Genomic DNA, 19083 nt, shown 5'->3' on the forward strand with positions numbered 1-19083 from the left:
ATGTGCTTGCGGGGTCGTATTGTTTGTGAAATTTCCGCGGCATTTTTACCTGTATATTTCTAAGCCTTTTCAGAACTATAACCTATGGTTTGGGAAATATGGCCAGTAGTCTTTAGACTGGTGAGTATGAGATTTTCATTATTCCCCATGTTATTAGTATATTAGCGCAATCTTATGTGACAGCGGTCTTTTGGTTCTTTATTTTATTCCCAGCTTGTGTGGACACCACTGTATGCGTTTTTAGTTGGTGCTGACGGCGATCACTGCTCACGATACCACTCAAGACTTGTCAGGAACGCTCTTAGAGAGGTGAATTAGATTTTTATTTACGAATTATTAGCTATACCATAACCAAAGGTACTTAAGCCTGACACATGCGTTTCACCCCCACCCCTCCCCTCCACACACAGAGACATTAAGAATTCATATCCGTCTATGTACACAATACTCTGCACGACACAGTAACATGCTCTGTATACTTTAGGTTAACTGTTGATCTCTTGAATAAGGGAAAGATTTTACCTCAAATCAACTAGAATTTAGAGCTGGTCAGAGGGAGACTAACAAAAAATGGAAGGGGGTTCAGTCATGATCATCGTCAAAAGCAGAGTTTTAACCCTAAGGGATAGCACTTTGGGTGTGGTCAACAGCAATCCCCCGCCCCCCCCCCCCCAAAAAAAAAAAACACATTAACCCTAACTCTAAGCACTAAAAAGAAACACATTTTCAGTTTTCCTAAATTGCAGTTCTAAAAGTCGAGCTTGTTCTGACTACATTCATGTCCAGTTGTTATAAAGATGTGATGATCCACTTGCATGAGACTCCCAAAGGGACAGCAGAAATGAAAAAAAAAATTAACACCCCCTATGGGATAGCAGTAGAATTTTATACCCTAAAAAATGGGACGATCACCCCCAGCTACTTTTATGGAGAGCCCTCCCCACCTGGGTAAGCTGGTGTGTGGTTCTTATGTATCTAGTCAAAACTCCCTAGTTACTGTTTCTGTCTCATTATTCCTAGCACTTCTTTCCTGCTTATGACCAACATAAGGTGGATGTACCACTGAGTTGTCTGCTGCATGAGACCCATGATGTGTTCATTCGCCATGAGATCAATAAAGAAGAGGAGCACGTGTCCCGCTGGACATGTAATTTCTGTGGCAAGGCCTTTTACAGTGAACACTACATTGACATGCACATGCAAAACCGACACAAGGATTTCCTCATACAGGTATCTTTCGCTCTTTGCAGAACTACCAAGTGCACCCCTGGATTTTGCTATGGGAAAAGTTTAACAGCTGTATCTGAATGTGTGCTTAAGTATTCTTAAAACTAGGACAGTCTGGCTTGAGTGCTTGTTTTCTAAAGAAAAGTTAATTCAAAATGCCCATTTTGTTATTTACCTAATAACACTTTAATTTTCGCGGCTTCAAAATTCTGCAATTTTGAGATTGCAACATTTTCGTGACATTTTATTATCGCGATTTTCCTATTTTCGCAAAAACCAGATCACTTTATTTCGCGATTTTGGGATAATAAAATCAAGCAAAACAAGTGGAATTAATTTGCTGTAATCATCAAAACTAAATTAATTTTTGCTTGGGCTAAATTTAGTTTCATAAAAATCTATAAATACAAGATGACTAAATAGAAAAGGTGTTTTCATAAAGAAAACGGCCAATATTCCCCCAAAGGCTACTTGTGTACTCACTTAATTTTTGCGCATCCTAATTTTTGCGACACTTAATTTTCGCAAATTGTTTAAAATTGCGAAATAAAAGTGATGCAAAGTTTAGTTGGTAACTTAACCAAGCCCACCATTTTTTGCTTCCATTTTTTTTTTCAAAATGCTCACTACTGGTAAAACAATGCTTGCCAAGGCCATTTACTATCCCTTTTTCTAAGCATGTTGTAATTGTGTGACTTCAGGAGTGTTTCAGATGTTAGGCATGATCAGGAAGCTACAAAATACCACAGTATCTACCTGTGGTTTGCTCAAATGCAGTCTACTCAACATGAATTAAGACATTGCTACAGTATTTCTTTAAAATAAAAAAATATATTACCCACACCACTTCGTAACCAAAAAACGTTTTTCTGTAATTGCCAAACTTGCCTCCCTGGTGCACAAATGACTGAGTATCAATTTTCAGCAAATCTTTTTTATGCCCCAGCACAGTACCTTGATGTGCAATAATAATATGCTCATCTTTTTTACCTAATACATCTATAATACCTCCAGGATTCATCAGTTTGTCTGGCAGACTACTGTGATGTGTTCAGATGTGTCGTCTTGAATGACCAAAAGAAGGAGTGGTTCTGGGAGAGAGCACTTTGCAAGCATGAGAAGATGGCTGCCTTGAAACGGCGCTGTGAGGTCAATAATTGTTTAAAGGGCCAGGACTTTTTTAAAAGTCTTTATTTTAATATAAACTTGGTAGCTGTGCACAGTGATGAATATCTTGTGTTAAAGCTCACATTTTCATCTTGTTTATATTTTTTATGCTGTGATAAAACAGTGCCTCTTGCCTGATACTGCCTCCATTAGTTAAAAGAACAAATTTGTGAGTAAAAGAACGCTAAAAGATTATTGATGTAAGATGAAATACTAAATTTGTTACCGTTTAATCCTATTTGATAAGGAAATCAAGGATTTGGTCGTTAATATTAGGAAATACTTTGAAGTATTGTAATTTTATATTCTAGGAGAGGGAGTTCGCAAGTATACAATGTATTAATAATGTTTATTAATGTAACGTAACATAACGTAATGTCATACAATGATGTAGTGTACAGTGTGATTGAATTTCCTGTGTATTTTATTCTCTTTTTCGATTTTTTTTCTCTCAGGTATTGATGCATGGCTGTATGCCAGTTGCAAATGGTACATCTGATACTCCTTACAAGGTTTATGGTGAGTTTGTACTGTTAAATTGAAAGTAATATGGATTCTACCAAGCTATAGTACAGCCTGGAAGAAACTTAACATCGTTGCGCACGTTGTTTGTGTGTAGTTTGAGTTTAGTGCATGCACGGATTTTGCGTGTAAAACCCTGAGTGTACTACACGATCGGTGCGTGTAGTTTTCCTTTGTTATGCAGGAATGTTGGCTATTGTTCGTTCGAATTTTTAATTCAGGGAGAACTATTGATAATGCCGAAAATACTTTGATACTAAAGCCACATGAAACAAAGACGTTTTAGTACAACATGTATGCATTAAATTAACCGGGCACGTTGTTCGTATTCTCGGCTTGCATATGACAAAACTAATAGACTGTTTTACCGATTGCGACGTTCTTTATAACAAATTAAAGCTTAGATATAGGGGATTCTTTTTCGAGGGGTCTATTTGACGCGCGAGTAGAAAAACAAGAGAAAGCACTCATAGTTAAGGAGCCGCCGACATTATTTTGCAAAAACAAGCGAAGATCAATCGTCACCTTGCTCTCCAGGCTGTACTGTATGTGCCATGCATCCTATGTCATATGAGAGGCATCTTAATAAACAATTTTTATGAATAACCATCCATGGCCCCCACTCCCTATAAAAATCTCTAAGTAAACTTATTTTTATGTAGTAATAGCAAAAAAGGCGAACAAAGGCAGGGCACTCACTCCTATTAGAAGCCTCTTAACTCTATTTACTTGTTGTAGTTCTATCTGTACTTGTTGAGAGAGCTGGCTAGGTCAAATAACTGCCTATTTGTTGTTTAGAAACTGTTTGGAGTAACGTCTGTTCACTGTTGACATGCAAAGATTATTGGAAGCCACCATATGAAGAGGTACATACATAATATGCACCTTTCTAAGGTACAAACTGTAGATAGCACCCACCATGGGAATTAGAATACTTAGCCCTGTTCACAGCACTTGTTGCATGTCCAGGCGTGTGTCGGCGGCGAGATAAATTCAAAGAGAAAGTGATCTGTCACTCATGAATCATGTCTCATACCAACATCACAACATAGGCCGTAACTAACAGGTTTTTGAAAAATAGAAACGAGCGTTGTTTCACTCCCTATTTTATATAGATTCTAAGTACGAAGTTAGGTTCGGAGAGGGCTTGGGCTTGTCACAAACACTAAAGAGGCTATGGTTACACAGTACTGTTTAAATGTTTCAAAACTTGAAAACAACAATTGCTAGGATTTTTAGACAAGAGAAATAGAAATATAACAAGAGGCAACTAAAAGGGATTTCGCTAACTCAGAAGGCAGGACACATTTCGGATTATAAGGTTAGAAATATTTTAATCGCTGAGTTCAATATTCAACATAAATTGAGGATTCATTTTAGTTTATTTTATAAAGAAATCGCTGACAAATTCTCCTAATTCCCATGCACCCACCATATGAATCAGTGTGTAATATTCACCTCACCAAGGATTACCGTGGGTATATATAGATCGCACCAAACAGGCCCATTTCAAGGGTTTTGAGTTGTTTTAATTATGCAGAGCTTCCAGTCCTGTTTGGTGGCTTGTCTATCCCCCCCCCCCCCCCCCCCCTACCCCAACCTTCCTAATTTTATTTCTTGGATTTATTTGCGGAAAATGGGATGGTTGCATGGCATACTTTCTAGCTACTGTGTTACCACTTTCTTGAACTTTTCTTCACAGTATCTTTTAAATTCCCCCAGCCCCAACCCCACCATCATACAAGATATGAGGGTCAGGCATTTTGGGGGATTGAACGTTTTTAAGGGGGGGGGGTGTATTTAGGATTGTGCTTTCATACTTCAAGGCTTGTTTTTTTTGTTTTCATGATCCTATGTTTTCGCACAAATCAGAAGAGAATTTAGTCATGGTTTTGTTGAGTGTACCTTTTCATTTTTAAAAAGGACAAGGGTTAGGGATAAGGATAGTTGATTCAGGAAAGTGACTACTGTTGTTTACTTTATTTGCCTGTTTTCCAGATGCCAACATGGAGGATTATTGTCTATGCGGTCTTTAGCCCTTTTTTCGTCATGGCACTTATTGTGTACTACTACTGCGTCTGGGAGTACTACTAGTAAGTCCACTCAACTAATAACTCAGTGAACATTATATTACATATATACACACACAAGTAGAGGGTTCGTAGATATTAAGGAGTTCTAGAGTGAATTTTTAGTGTTCTCATTGCTATTCTTGTGTCCTAGTACTACTATATATAAGCCACCACCGGTCCTCATATTTATATTACACCATTGCCTATAGCGATCTCATTCATAAAGGACAAAGACATCAAAAGACGCGCGTGGACAATCAAAAATGTTGAGGCGTATAGATAATAAAACACGTTGAGCAACAAGATTGTTGAGATAACAATGGGCAGTGCGCATAGATAATCAACAGACGCGCGTAAACAATCAGAATTGGTTAGATGACAAACAACAGTGTGCATAGATAAACAATAGACGCGCGTAAACAATCAGAATTGATGAGATGACAGTAAACAGTGCGCTCAAATAATCAACAGACGCGCCTGAACAATCATAATTGATGAGATGACAGTAAACAGTGCGCTCAAATAATCAACAGACGCGCGTAAACAATCAGAATTGATGAGATAACAATGAACAGTGCGCGCAAATAATCAACAGACGCGCGTGAACAATCATAATTGGTGAGATGACAAAGAACAGTACGCGCAGATAATCAACAGACGCTAGTGAACAATCAGAATTAGTGAGATAACAATGAACAGTGCGTGTTGATAATTAACAGACGGGCGTGAACAATCAGAATTAGTGAGATAACAATGAACAGTGGGTGTTGATAATTAATTAACAGACGCCCGTGAACAATCAGAATTAGTGAGATAACAATGAACAGTGCGCGTAGATAATCAACAGACGCCCGTGAACAATCAAAATTAGTGAGATAACAATGAACAGTGCGCGCAAATAATCAACAGACGCCCGTGAACAATCATAATTGGTGAGTTGACAAGGAACATTGCGCGTAGATAATCAACAGACGCGCATGAACAATCATAATTGGTGGGATGACAAAGAACAGTACGCGTAGATAATCAACAGACGCGCATGAACAATCATAATTGGTGAGTTGACAAGGAACATTGCGCGTAGATAATCAACAGACGCGCGTGAACAATCATAATTGGTGAGATGACAAAGAACAGTACGAACAGATAATCAACAGACGCACGTGAACAATCAGGATTAGTGAGATAACAGTAAACAGTGGGTGTTGATAATTAATTAAAAGACGCCCGTGAACAATCAGAATTAGTGAGATAACAATGAACAGTGGGTGTTGATAATTAACAGACGCCCGTGAACAATCAAAATTAGTGAGATAACAATAAACAGTGCGCGCAAATAATCAACAGACGCGCGTGAACAAGCATAATTGGTTTGATGACAATGAACAGTGCGTGTTGATAATTAACAGACGCCCGTGAACAATCAGAATTAGTGAGATAACAATAAACAGTGCGCGCAAATAATCAACAGACGCGCGTGAACAAGCATAATTGGTTTGATGACAATGAACAGTGCGTGTAGATAATCAACAGACGCGCGTGAACAATCAGAATTAGTGAGATAACAATGAACAGTGCGCGCAAATAATCAACAGACGCGCGTGAACAATCAGAATTAGTGAGAACAATGAACAGTGTGCGTAGATAATCAACAGACGCGCGTGAACAATCAGAATTGGTGAGATGACAATGAACAGTGCGCGCAAATAATCAACAGACGCGCATAAACAATCAGAATTAGTTAGAACAAGGAACAATGAGTGTAGATAATCAACAGACGCGCGTGAACAATCAGAATTGGTGAGATGACAATGAACAGTGCGCGCAAATAATCAACAGACGCGCGTGAACAATAATAATTAGTGAGATAACAATGATCAGTGCGAGTAGATAATCAACAGACGCGCGTGAACAATCATAATTGGTGGGATGACAAAGAACAGTACGCGCAGATAATCAACAGACGCGCGTGAACAATCAGAATTGGTGGGATGACAAAGAACAGTACGCGCAAATAATCAACAGACGCGCGTGAACAATCAGAATTGATGAGATGATAATGAACAGTACGCGCAAATAATCAACAGACGCGCGTGAACAATCATAATTGATGATATGACAATAAACAGTGCGTGCAAATAATCAACAAACGCGCGTGAACAATCAGAATTGGTGAGATGACAATAAACAGTGCGCGTAGATAACCAACAGACGCCCGTGAACAATCAGAATTAGTGAGATAACAATAAACAGTGCGCGTAGATAATCAACAGACGCGCGTAAACAATCAGAATTAGTGAGATAACAATGAACAGTGCGCGGAAATAATCAACAGACGCGCGTGAACAATCATAATTGGTGAGGTAACAATGAACAGTGCGCGCAAATAATCAACAGACGCGCATAAACAATCAGAATTAGTTAGAACAAGGAACAATGCGTGTAGATAATTAACAGACGCCCGTGAACAATCAGAATTAGTGAGATAACAATGAACAGTGCGCGCAAATAATCAACAGACGCGCGTGAACAATCATAATTGGTGAGATGACAAAGAACAGTACGCGCAGATAATCAACAGACGCTAGTGAACAATCAGAATTAGTGAGATAACAATGAACAGTGCGTGTTGATAATTAACAGACGGGCGTGAACAATCAGAATTAGTGAGATAACAATGAACAGTGCGCGCAAATAATCAACAGACGCGCGTAAACAATCAGAATTAGTAAGAACAATGAACAATGCGTGTAGATAATTAACAGACGCCCGTGAACAATCAGAATTAGTGAGATAACAATGAACAGTGCGCGCAAATAATCAACAGACGCGCGTGAACAATCATAATTGGTGAGATGACAAAGAACAGTACGCGCAGATAATCAACAGACGCTAGTGAACAATCAGAATTAGTGAGATAACAATAAACAGTGCGCGCAAATAATCAACAGACGCGCGTGAACAAGCATAATTGGTTTGATGACAATGAACAGTGCGTGTTGATAATTAACAGACGCCCGTGAACAATCAGAATTAGTGAGATAACAATGAACAGTGCGCGCAAATAATCAACAGACGCGCGTGAACAATCAGAATTAGTGAGAACAATGAACAGTGTGCGTAGATAATCAACAGACGCGCGTGAACAATCAGAATTAGTGAGAACAATGAACAGTGTGCGTAGATAATCAACAGACGCGCGTGAACAATCAGAATTAGTGAGATAACAATGAACAATGCGTGTAGATAATCAACAGACGCGCGTGAACAATCAGAATTGGTGAGATAACAATGAACAGTGTGCGTAGATAATCAACAGACGCCCGTTAACAATCAGAATTGGTGAGATGACAATAAACAGTGCGTGTTGATAATTAACAGACGCCCGTGAACAATCAGAATTAGTGAGATAACAATGAACAGTGCACGCAAATAATCAACAGACGCCCGTGAACAATCAGAATTAGTGAGATAACAATGATCAGTGCACGCAAATAATCAACAGACGCCCGTGAACAATCAGAATTAGTGAGATAACAATGAACAGTGCACGCAAATAATCAACAGACGCTCGTGTACAATCAGAATTAGTGAGATAACAATGATCAGTGCGCGTAGATAATCAACAGACGCGCGTGAACAATCATAATTGGTGGGATGACAAAGAACAGTACGCGCAGATAATCAACAGACGCGCGTGAACAATCAGAATTAGTGAGATAACAATGAACAGTGCTCGCAAATAATCAACAGACGCCCTTGAACAATCAGAATTAGTGAGATAACAATGAACAGTGCGCGCAAATAATCAACAGACGCGCGTAAACAATCAGAATTAGTTAGAACAATGAACAATGCATGTAGATAATCAACAGACGCGCTTGAACAATCAGAATATGTGAGATAACAATGAACAGTGCGCGCAAATAATCAACAGACGCGGATAAACAATCAGAATTAGTGATACAACTGTCAGTTGTGGATGTAGTTGATTGCATAAATAATAAGAATTGTTGGAATGACAAAAAGTAGTACGCGCACATAATTATCAGACGCGCATCAACAGTTAGGATGGCTGAGATAACAATGAGCAGTACTTAAGATAATAACGCATCTGTATTTTACTAAGAGGAGTATGCGGTAATTAATTTGTTGCAGTGGAGATCTTTTCCACGACTCCTCGTCTGAGATGGAGCAACGAAGCGACAGATACGTGAGCTCCTGGCAGAGAGAGGGAGATTTGCGGTACCGTGCAAGGTCACGCCCTTTCCACTCGGGACAAGTACAGATGTACTGAGAATAGGGCATCCTTGGCATATTGACATCGGCCCTTGGTCACGCCCTTTCCACTCGGGACAAGTACAGATGTAATTAGAATAGGGCATCCTTCGCATATTGACATTGGCCCTTGGTCACGCCCTTTCCACTCGCGACAAGTACAGATGTACTGAGAATAGGGCATCCTTGGCATATTGACATTGGCCTTTGGTCACGCCCTTTTTACTCGGGACAAGTACAGATGTACTGAGAATAGAGCATCCTTGGCATATTGATATTTGCCCTTGGTCGCGCCATTTTCACTCGAGACAAGAACAGATGTACTGAGAATAGGGCATCCTTGGCATATTGACATTGGCCTTTGGTCACGCCCTTCTTACTCGGGACAAGTACAGATGTACTGAGAATAGGGCATCCTTGGCATATTGACATTGGCCTTTGGTCACGCCCTTTTTACTCGGGACAAGTACAGATGTACTGAGAATAGGGCATCCTTGGCATGCAACATAGGCCTTCGACGACGCCCATTTTAATTGGGCCGTTTACAGATGTACTCAGAGTAATGCTTCTGTGGCTGTTGATCCCGGATCGCGCTCTTTTACTAGAGACAAGTTAATATGTACTCGAAGTAGGCCACACTAGAAACAATTGCCATTTTGGACATACTAAAAAAGAGCATACGGAGAATTTCAGATTTACCGTGCTGAAAATTAATTAATATGGTTTTGCTCTAAAGTATGGTGTGGACTATTAACATCACAATGACCTCACTTCCGCCCTATCAAATCCCACCAATCACCAACCCTCCTCTCCCCACTCCAAAGTCCAAAGAGCTTTGATCACAGGGGACATTAGTGCAGTGTCAATACATCTTTGCCTACTGGACAGAGTTACCAAGAGCATAAATCGTTTTTGTCTTGCGCCAGCGCTCTTTAAAACTAGATTATTTTATTTGTTGTATATAATAGAAAATTCAAATAAAATCTTATTTTGTTGTGCGTCCGTCCTTTAATATAAAACACGAAAAGCCCAAATAGTCGTGTTCGTGAACCAGAAGAATAAATGCAATGCACCAAGAACTGGTATTCTACTCTGCCAAATTTCCGTCTTTGATAAGACTTCTTCATCAAATAGATGTACATATGACGTCACAGCGTGCCAAAACCATGAACAACTTATGTTCATGGCACGCTGTCTTCTGTGCATCTATCAGAGCACGCAAAAATGAGATACTGTATATTTGTTTTACACAGTTTGGTGGTCACCAAGCCAGATAATCTAATCCTTAAACGTTGTGACCCTATATAAAAGAATTTTTTTCACCACAGGAAGCCCGCATAGTAGTCTTGTTTTCAGCCGGGGCCTGGGTCCTACGTTTCACTCCAACCCAGGGGTCATTCTTGTTCCCAGAGCTCCCCCGCTGTTGTCAGTCTACCCGCAAAGCGATTCCGATTTATTTCCAGTTCTCTAACGTTTAGAGACGCCCGCAAAGAAGGCTCTGTAACATGCAATTTTTAAAAATCCAGCTGACTAAAAAGTGTCGATCAACCACCCCTTTGTATTAGGAAACTTGCCAACAGAGCATCCGCGATTTAATCAATACATTATCAGCGATATGTAATTGAATGTAGATCTGTTACTTGCTTGACGAATTAGAGTGATTTTCATTAGAGTGATTTTTTTATTAACCCGTGAACTACACTTTATCGTATTATACTTACTTTTTTGTGATCCGATTCTATTTTTCTCTTTTGTGTTTTACTGACTATTACCCATTGACTATCACACGTTGTTTCATTTGTGACTCGGTAATGTACGGGGCTGTAATAGGCCTTATAAATGTTCAGCCTTCTTTGTTATAACCAAATCTACACGTTATTTATGAAAATGACTTTATTAAATAGTTAAAAATAGCATTGTTCTCATTATTTTATAATTTCCTTCACACCCATTTAGGCCCATGCACAGTCGCTCTGACCTCTGTCACGCTCATATTAACTCGGCCTAAGCGCATTACGTGAGTCCAGGATGACCGCGAAGGAGACTATACAACCATTTATTTAGAAAAATAAATATTTATAGCCAGGATGAGTCCGAAACTACACTATTAGATCGTAGTGTAGTAAATACAAGAGTTTCTAGAGAATCACTCTGCTTCGGAAGAATTGTACAAATTACACGAACAACCTTTATTAAGTAAAGTTTAAGAAGGCGTAACACGAAAATATATCAATGGCACGCACGCAAAAGGCACAAACCTGGATAAGTGGACAATTCCTAATCCTTAATAACTGGATTTTTTTTACCGAAGAAACATCGTAGCAGCAAACTTGATATTAGTAACCTTTGATTGTAATGCTACTAGGTTAAGGCACGGTTTAAGAGTGGTTTCAGGCCCGTAGCCGGGGGAGGGGGGGGGAAGGATAAGGAACATTGAGTACCACCACTACGCGGTAGGACGAGATTTTGTAAGCGAACCCACCCGCTCTAAATCCTATTTATGGGCCTGGATTTACATAACTGCAATCAAAAGTTACTCCAATTACGAGTTTACTTTGAAATCCATCAAGGGAAAACAATTGTTTGTCAATCGAAACCAGCAATTCGGAGAGAAAAGCTTGGACTGGCGGAAGCCCAATTCCTTTATTTTTGATAGATGTTTAATTCTAGGAATCGAAATATCCACTCTATTGAGAATCATCGCCGCCTTTTCGCGGACTTTCTTCCAGACTTACACCGCCCGGTGGATGGTCTTATTAATCTCAACGTTGGGTTTATTCCACGAACCGCCATCCCTTCAGAAGTTAAAGAAATCCGCCTTTGGGATGAGTTGCTCTTACTCGGGACAATCCCCTTATCGATCACCTTGTCTTCGTACGAAGCATTCGATTTAGATTTCGCTTTGATCATTTGTTCCTTACACGGGTGTTCCAAAGTCCGTGCGATCTCTACAATGTCATAGCACTCGGAAGCCTTCAGGTCGTACTGTGCCCGCATTGCCCGTAGCGTGGGAATCGCTCTCCCGCAGGAGTGTTTATACCCAATACCTTTCTTTTGTTTACACGCTTCGCAATAAGCCGGTCGAGGCAAAGGTTTGGCGTTATTTTCAGAGGGTGAGTTACTCATAGTGTGTGCAGGTGCTGATGAAACTCTTTGATTTTTTTTAGTACTCATTTTTTCTTCTTCAAATTTCTTCTCCTTAGGGCGTGTATCAGGAAACATGGATCCCAAAGTAAACGATACGTCCATATCGTAGCCGCTCTTACGAAATGTCAAAATGTCCGATTCATCGCCAGATACTCCTGACCCCTTTGAAGTGTTAGACGCCACACTATTAATCCTAGCAGATGATCCCCTTAGTTTGGAGCTTGGAGTCTTTGGCCTCGCGATGGACCCCGTCCTTGCGCTTACCACGCGAGTCCCATTTCCAGGTTGCCTGGTATTCTTCCCACTGGTAACTCTATTCCTAGACTGCGTGGCAATAACACTTTGCCTGGCTTTTTCTTCTTTCAATCTCTCCCAAAGGATTGTTTCTTCCTTGACGTTTTCAAGCTCTGCTAGTCGATGCATGAAAGGGTCGACCTTTTTTGAGCCCCGAAAACAAGCGTCCTCGACTTCTTCATCCACCCAGGTCTGAGGGTAGGGGTCATGAAATCGGAACTCCAAATCACCCGCTTCTTTAGTTTCAGGAACAAAAAGTTCATCAAACTGCTCATCTGATTCTATCCATGTCATTTTTGCCTTCTCGTCCGCCTTCTGCAGTTTCTTTTCTTTCTTTTTATCCATGTCTGTGCTGGACTTAGTAGTAGACTTGGCAGATTGAAAGCGTGATAGGCATGATGCTGGTCTTGAGGGCGGGGCCAGTAAGGGTGATCGATGGGTTGGGGAGGGGCTTCTTCGTTCCCTAAGAAATAACGGGGGGGCATCAGATCTCAAGTACTGTATTATTGTGGAAAAACTGTGTCTGTGTGCACATCTAGAAATGATCCATACTCTTTCAGCGGAAGGAATTTCTCAGATCCTCCCCGATCTCCACCCTTCCATAAGATTGGTATAAGTAAGCTTGGTACTTATTTAAAATGCGTTACCATGGCCACCACCAATACATAGTTTTGAGGAAGCTAGCCAATAAGCGTGCAGTTTTGATTGACTCGAGAAGGGACCGTCGTGTTCTGATGTCCACTCAAGCATTTCTTTGCCTCGCTGATTGGCTAGTGAAGCTTATGTGTGCGTCTCTCGCATCCTCGTTGGTTTTAATCGACTGACTTTACAAAACTGTCAAGGTGGCCACGCTAGCGCGCGTCGTATCAGATAGCACGTTTCTCTCATCCCTATTGGCTTACTTTACAAAACTGTCAAGGTGGCCACGCTAGCGCGCGTCGTATCAGATAGCACGTTTCTCTCATCCCTATTGGCTTACTTCACAAAACTGTCAAGGTGGCCACGGTAGCGCGCGTCGTATCAGATAACACGTTTCTCGCATTCTTATTGGCTTACTTCACAAAACTGTCAAGGTGGCCACGCCTGTGCGCGTCGCATTGTAAAGACCTAAACAAACAACAGATGTTCAAATTACCATCTTGGGGAAGCTAGATAATTTTTCTCAATTCTAACACTTTGACATAAAAAAATGTTAACTGTTCCATATGTTTTTAGTCTTTATGAAAAAAATGGAAAAGATATAACGAATGGAAACATTTGTTACTTTATCTGGAATATGATAATATTACACAGAAATTTAACTATAATAGAGAAACTACACACATAAAACTTGACCACGGCTCTCAAAAAGCAGCGTAAAGCGGTTTATTTGATGACAAAATAGCAACTCGTCCCTTGGAATCGCTCGTTTTATGGCCGAATCTCGTTTTATGAAAACTGTATTTATCACTACGTTGTGAGGGAGAAAGCTTTATGCCACTGATCTAATCTCAACACCATTTTCATTGATAACCTGTTTGAACCTATAAAAGCGTTAATGATAATGCCCATTACCTCTCTTGCCGAATCCTTGCTGGCAGCGTTGATGGCCCGAGGTCTGTGATTGGCTCGTTTGGTCCTTGAGTGGCAGGAATCTCTCGTCTGCTGAGTGCTGCAGCTAGTTGGCTTCTCCTTAGTGCCGGGCTTGATACACCATCATTGTTCATGTAGTGCTAAAAAAATAGAAAAAAGGGGTCAGTACGCAGCTCTTACAAGCTGCAATTTGATTGGGCAAATGAACAATATCCGCACCTCGACACAAAGAACGAGAAGAATAGAGACAATAGAACTCCTTTGTAGAGCAAAGATAATAGGAGACAAAGCAGCTGCGTACTTACTCGAAAAAAGCACCCTTTACAACACTATTATTGTTTATGTAATGCTAAAAAAATACAAAAAAGCACTCTTTAAAACACTATTATTGTTCAAGTAATCATATAGTATATGATTATATAAAACTTCTCTTGATACCCATTCATTTAATGCTATGGCATTCGAAATGCACCCATTGGAAAAAAGCTCCCCTGATACGACTGTTATTTTTCATAATCAAGACCATGAACAATCTATTACTGTGTTTTTCAATATTTTGCCCATGCTTTCTAAAAGCTTATTGCCTTTTGGTTCACATCATGCAGAATTCTTGAGGCATTTCTAATAGGCCACATTGGAATGGATTCTAAATGTGCCACCTTTTAGCAAAGTAATAACAAAGGGAAGAGGACCAAATGAATTCAGTTAGTTTCAATGACAGAATTCAGATAATGGTTTAGCAGTTGGGAATTACAAGATTTTACAAAATGACAAGAGTTGCAGAAAATTGAAAATCGTACTAAGGAAAATGAAACAAAATCCCTAATCCTTATCATTTTCATTATTTTTCTCTATTCCCAATTAGTATAGGCCATAGCATGGGCGAAGTAAAATCTGGGATTGATTTCACATGTGTTTCCAATGCTTTATGTAATTTCCCAAGCTGTCTTCGGCAAGGGCAATTTTGAAAACAATGAAACCCAAGTGAAATTAATCCCAAATTTTAAAAGGAACCAATGTTATTACATGTTTAATGGAAAAATGCAGGATGCAAGGACATCCAATAGCAGCAAAGATATTTTGCCCTCAATAAAAAAAGTGCCCCGCTCTTAGCCAATCAGCATTGCGTAAATATGCCCTTTATATTATAAGCTCTTTTATATATCTTGTTCAGCACAGTCAAAAAGGTGTATTTTTAATAAGTGAAAATTCAAAGAGCCTATTGGGATGTTAAAATGAAACATCACAAAATTGTTTTGATTTTTTTTAGTTCAAAACTCAATTTTACTACACATGAAATTAAAAATATCAGTTAAAAATGTGGATACTGAGTTGATCCTCATAGCATTGAAAAGGGGTATTTGTTTTACTTGATCTCGTCAAATACTGCAGTTGAACAGGATTCACCTGGCCTTGTCATTATTGCTATTCTCAGAATGAATACTGTATTTGATATCCTACTCTATCCTACTCCTATTGTAGTTGTATAATATTTACCTTAAAACTGTAGACTCTATACGTGTGTTCATGTATTTACCTTAAAACTGTAGACTCTATATGTGTTCATGCATTTACCTTAAAACTGTAGATTATATATGTATTTATGTATTTACCTTAAAACTGTAGACTCTGTGTGTGTTCATGTACTGATTCACATCACGGACTTGTTGTGTCAGGCGCTTGAACAATTGCTGCAAAATTTATGCAAGATAGATGCTTTGAGCTTGTGATATTGTATACAATATACCAGCTGGAAACGCCTATTCTACTTATACCTGTCCTCCAAGCACTTATAATTATTTATAACTTGTTAGCGATGTATCTCCTCTTTTTAACAAGAAAATGCTTTATATAATAATAATAATTTTATCAACCCCTTGTATAAACCTATCTCTGTTTTAGTTTGCCTTTTAAAACAAACAAAATGTTTTTGTAGAGTGTTTATCTTTTTTATTCTTTTTTATTTAGTGCTTTTTAGATTCAAGGAGATATTTCATGAATTGTTTTAAAAGACCCAATGGGAATAAAGAACTGTTTTTATTGTGACAAAGGCAGCTGTTAAGAATATAAAGGTTCAATGTTATAACCTTGAAAATACACTATGGAGATTTGATAGGACAAAAGGTGATAACTAACCCATTTATGCTTTTATTAAAAAAGACAAATAAATTTCCTTTTATTTTATGAGTAGATTGTAGTAAATGTGAGATTATTGCAAAATATAAAAACAGTTATTTTTTTTCCCCAATTGTTTCCCCTTATGTGAATCAGAACATATTTCCACGTTTTAACAGGAAGTGAGAATTTTCTCACCAGCTGGACAATTTTTTTGGTGTTTCTTAGATCACTACCCCCCCCCCCCCCCCCCATATTTCAGGCACAAACACTAGTTCCTTAAAAAATATTTGTTATTCCTATAAATACTTACCAAAGTAAGTTTGAATTCTTTCACAGTATCTACGTGACATAAACATAAATTATCAGTATAAGCAGTAATAATAAAATCAAACAAAGGGGAGCTATTCAAAATCGTTTGTGTAAACAAGCGGTAATGTGTCAATGAAATTTGGACTCTAATTTGTCTAATCTCGGAAAGTATTCCTGTAGTTAGGCATCGCTGTGATAATAAATTCACCGGCAATCATTTTGACAATCCCTCAACAACCACACTCTCTCGGTCTTCATCTTACCGTCTATTTCATCGTCACTCTGGTCTAAGAACAAGTTGCTTGCAGAACTTCGGGTAGAAGTAGCGCTTTTCGAACGGTTTCCCTGGTGAAGGGAAAATTTGAACAACGAGAATTATAACTTGTCATGGAATCACAACCGTGACCAGAACCTAACGACGAGAAACATTATATAAATACTTTACGAACCTTAGAATAATTTCTTGAAGCTGTAACATCCGCAGTTAACCTCCCGTCAGAACGGTACCAATCCCTGTTTAAGCTACGACCACTGAATAAATCAAAATTCAAGAGCACACATAAGCTTTATACACAACAAATGATCAATTCATAAAATACAATCTAAGTTGAATAGAACCTAGGCAATCTATCAAGATTTTAGACCTCTGAAATGCGTTCTTCTTGGCTGTTAATTTGGGGTCTGGTATAGGCCAACTTTGTGAGTACACCGCAGCAATGGAATCGGGATTTTGCGGGATCCATTCCGATAGAAAAGCGACCGCCATTTTGGTGTCTGTGATCAGTGTTTGGAATAATTAGGACGGATTGAATACTTACTAGTGGTATTCTCTTGGTAGCATTCCCTTGGTTGCTATTTCACGGGCCTAAACAATGCTTTGGTTACGGTAATTTGAGCACTCCAAAGTGATAAGCCACACCACAGGGCACCCGTAATGATAGTGTCTGGCTTTGCCACCGCAATCGGTATCTCAAGCTCACGGTATGTGATCTGACTCTTATACACCAAAAACTGGAAATCGACTCTGCCAAATTTTCGTCTTTAATAAGACTTCTTCAGGGCAGACTGAAGAAGGTGAATCGTTACAAGCTTAATTACATCAGAATAGTGGCGCGAGACGCAAAAACATTACAACTGACAAAAACGCGCATTTTCTAGAATAGCGCGCGCTATGGATAAAAAGAATTTACACATCTCTACGTAGGTTCCTACTACAAAAAAGGTCATCACTATTAAGACGCCGCGGGTAGATAGACTGAAGCCGATAAGCCCACTGGCCTTCCCTTTCCCTAAGCTGAGCCTCAGAGTTACACTTTTGTTATGGTACAGCTTATAGATAAGTGTAACTCGCACTTGGGTTGCCTGTGCCGCGATCTGGCAATAACTCTTGAACGGATGAGGGCCTTTAAAATAATAGCCTAGCGGTAGACTTTGATAGTTTTTCCGTCACGAAAACCCCGAAAACACGGAGTTCGCATAACCCGGCCGTCATCTTGGATAATGCGCATTTTTCTTCCACCTCCCACTGCGGAGCGCATTATAAGATGGCGGCCGTGGTTTCCCTGGGTACCAGAGGCTCGAGCTTCACTCCTACAACACGTGCCGAAGCGGCGACGACGTCAGTAAAGGGCGCATAGTAAACGAACGAAGATCAAGACGCTGGTACCCAGGGTACCTACATGTGGCCTACTAATAAATCAGACTATAAGAATGTACCCTTCTAGCTGAGAGCACTTCTTTCTCTATTTAGCGCTTAGGGAGCGGTCATTAATTACTGGGGGGGGGGGGGGGGGGGGGCGGCAAAACCCTGGGCTCAAAAATTTTGGCACCGCCTCAAATCTAAGCCCAAAAATCGTGACCCCCAACCCCCCCCCCCCCCCCTAGACCGGGCGCCCAAAAATTTGCAACCCCAAAACAACAACAAACAAAAAAAAAAAACGAGACAAAACAGCGCGAGTAGCCAAAACTGCGAATGTATTTACAACCGAGGAACACTAGGGAAATGCCTCAGTAAGAAGGGTAACAAAGCATATTTCATTATTTGTCTCTCACTCTAGCAGAGGCGAATCGATAAATAGACGATTGGCAAGGACCATCATTCAAATAGTCTACCTGTAGGCTTTGATGTTTTTTCCGGCACCCCAAAATCCCGAAAACTCGGAGTTCGCATTGTACGGCCTACCCTGGGTACCAGAGTCTCGAGCTTTGTTCTTTTACTATGCGCCCTTTCGAGCTTCGTTCGTTTACTATGCGCCCTTTCGAGCTTCGTTCGTTTACTATGCGCCCTTTCGAGCTTCGTTCTTTTACTATGCGCCCTTTCGAGCTTCGTTCTTTTACTATGCGCCCTTTCGAGCTTCGTTCGTTTACTATGCGCCCT

The 19083-nt window shown here is 39.8% G+C and overlaps 2 protein-coding genes across 2 annotated transcripts; one reads left to right on the forward strand and one right to left on the reverse strand.

Moving 5' to 3' along the window:
• The first annotated feature begins 8 nt into the window (after window positions 1-8).
• On the forward strand, window positions 9-10264 carry LOC5513809. The gene is made up of 8 exons (XM_001633978.3): window positions 9-120; window positions 214-309; window positions 1021-1230; window positions 2242-2376; window positions 2850-2913; window positions 3715-3782; window positions 4915-5009; window positions 9147-10264. The coding sequence occupies exons 1-8, from the start codon at window positions 85-87 to the stop codon at window positions 9283-9285; spliced, it is 843 nt and encodes a 280-aa protein (XP_001634028.3). The 5' UTR covers window positions 9-84; the 3' UTR covers window positions 9286-10264.
• A 1535-nt stretch (window positions 10265-11799) lies between these two features.
• Window positions 11800-17518, reverse strand: LOC116619048. Its single transcript, XM_032383361.2, has 8 exons — window positions 17351-17518; window positions 17156-17237; window positions 16970-17051; window positions 16708-16736; window positions 15893-15970; window positions 14262-14419; window positions 13764-13814; window positions 11800-13170 (listed from the first exon to the last, which is right to left on the reverse strand). Exons 1-8 carry the CDS (start codon window positions 17470-17472, stop codon window positions 11964-11966), a joined length of 1809 nt encoding a protein of 602 aa, XP_032239252.2. The 5' UTR covers window positions 17473-17518; the 3' UTR covers window positions 11800-11963.
• Between the last annotated feature and the right edge of the window lie 1565 nt (window positions 17519-19083).

The sequence above is a fragment of the Nematostella vectensis genome, chromosome 13 (genome assembly GCF_932526225.1).
Source record: "Nematostella vectensis chromosome 13, jaNemVect1.1, whole genome shotgun sequence".
Lineage (NCBI taxonomy): Eukaryota > Metazoa > Cnidaria > Anthozoa > Actiniaria > Edwardsiidae > Nematostella > Nematostella vectensis.

Excerpts from the sequence above, each read along its gene's own strand:
- LOC5513809 (XM_001633978.3), top strand. The coding sequence starts at position 85 with ATGGTTTGGGAAATATGGCCAGTAGTCTTTAGACTG. Across the intron at positions 2,377-2,849 it reads CCTTGAAACGGCGCTGTGAG|GTATTGATGCATGGCTGTAT; the intron begins GTCAATAATTGT and ends TTTTTCTCTCAG. Across the intron at positions 3,783-4,914 it reads GGAAGCCACCATATGAAGAG|ATGCCAACATGGAGGATTAT; the intron begins GTACATACATAA and ends CCTGTTTTCCAG.
- LOC116619048 (XM_032383361.2), bottom strand. The coding sequence starts at position 17,472 with ATGGCGGTCGCTTTTCTATCGGAATGGATCCCGCAAAATCCCGATTCC. Across the intron at positions 17,052-17,155 it reads CTTCAAGAAATTATTCTAAG|GGAAACCGTTCGAAAAGCGC; the intron begins GTTCGTAAAGTA and ends TCCCTTCACCAG. Across the intron at positions 13,171-13,763 it reads CACCTTGACAGTTTTGTGAA|GGAACGAAGAAGCCCCTCCC; the intron begins GTAAGCCAATAA and ends GTTATTTCTTAG.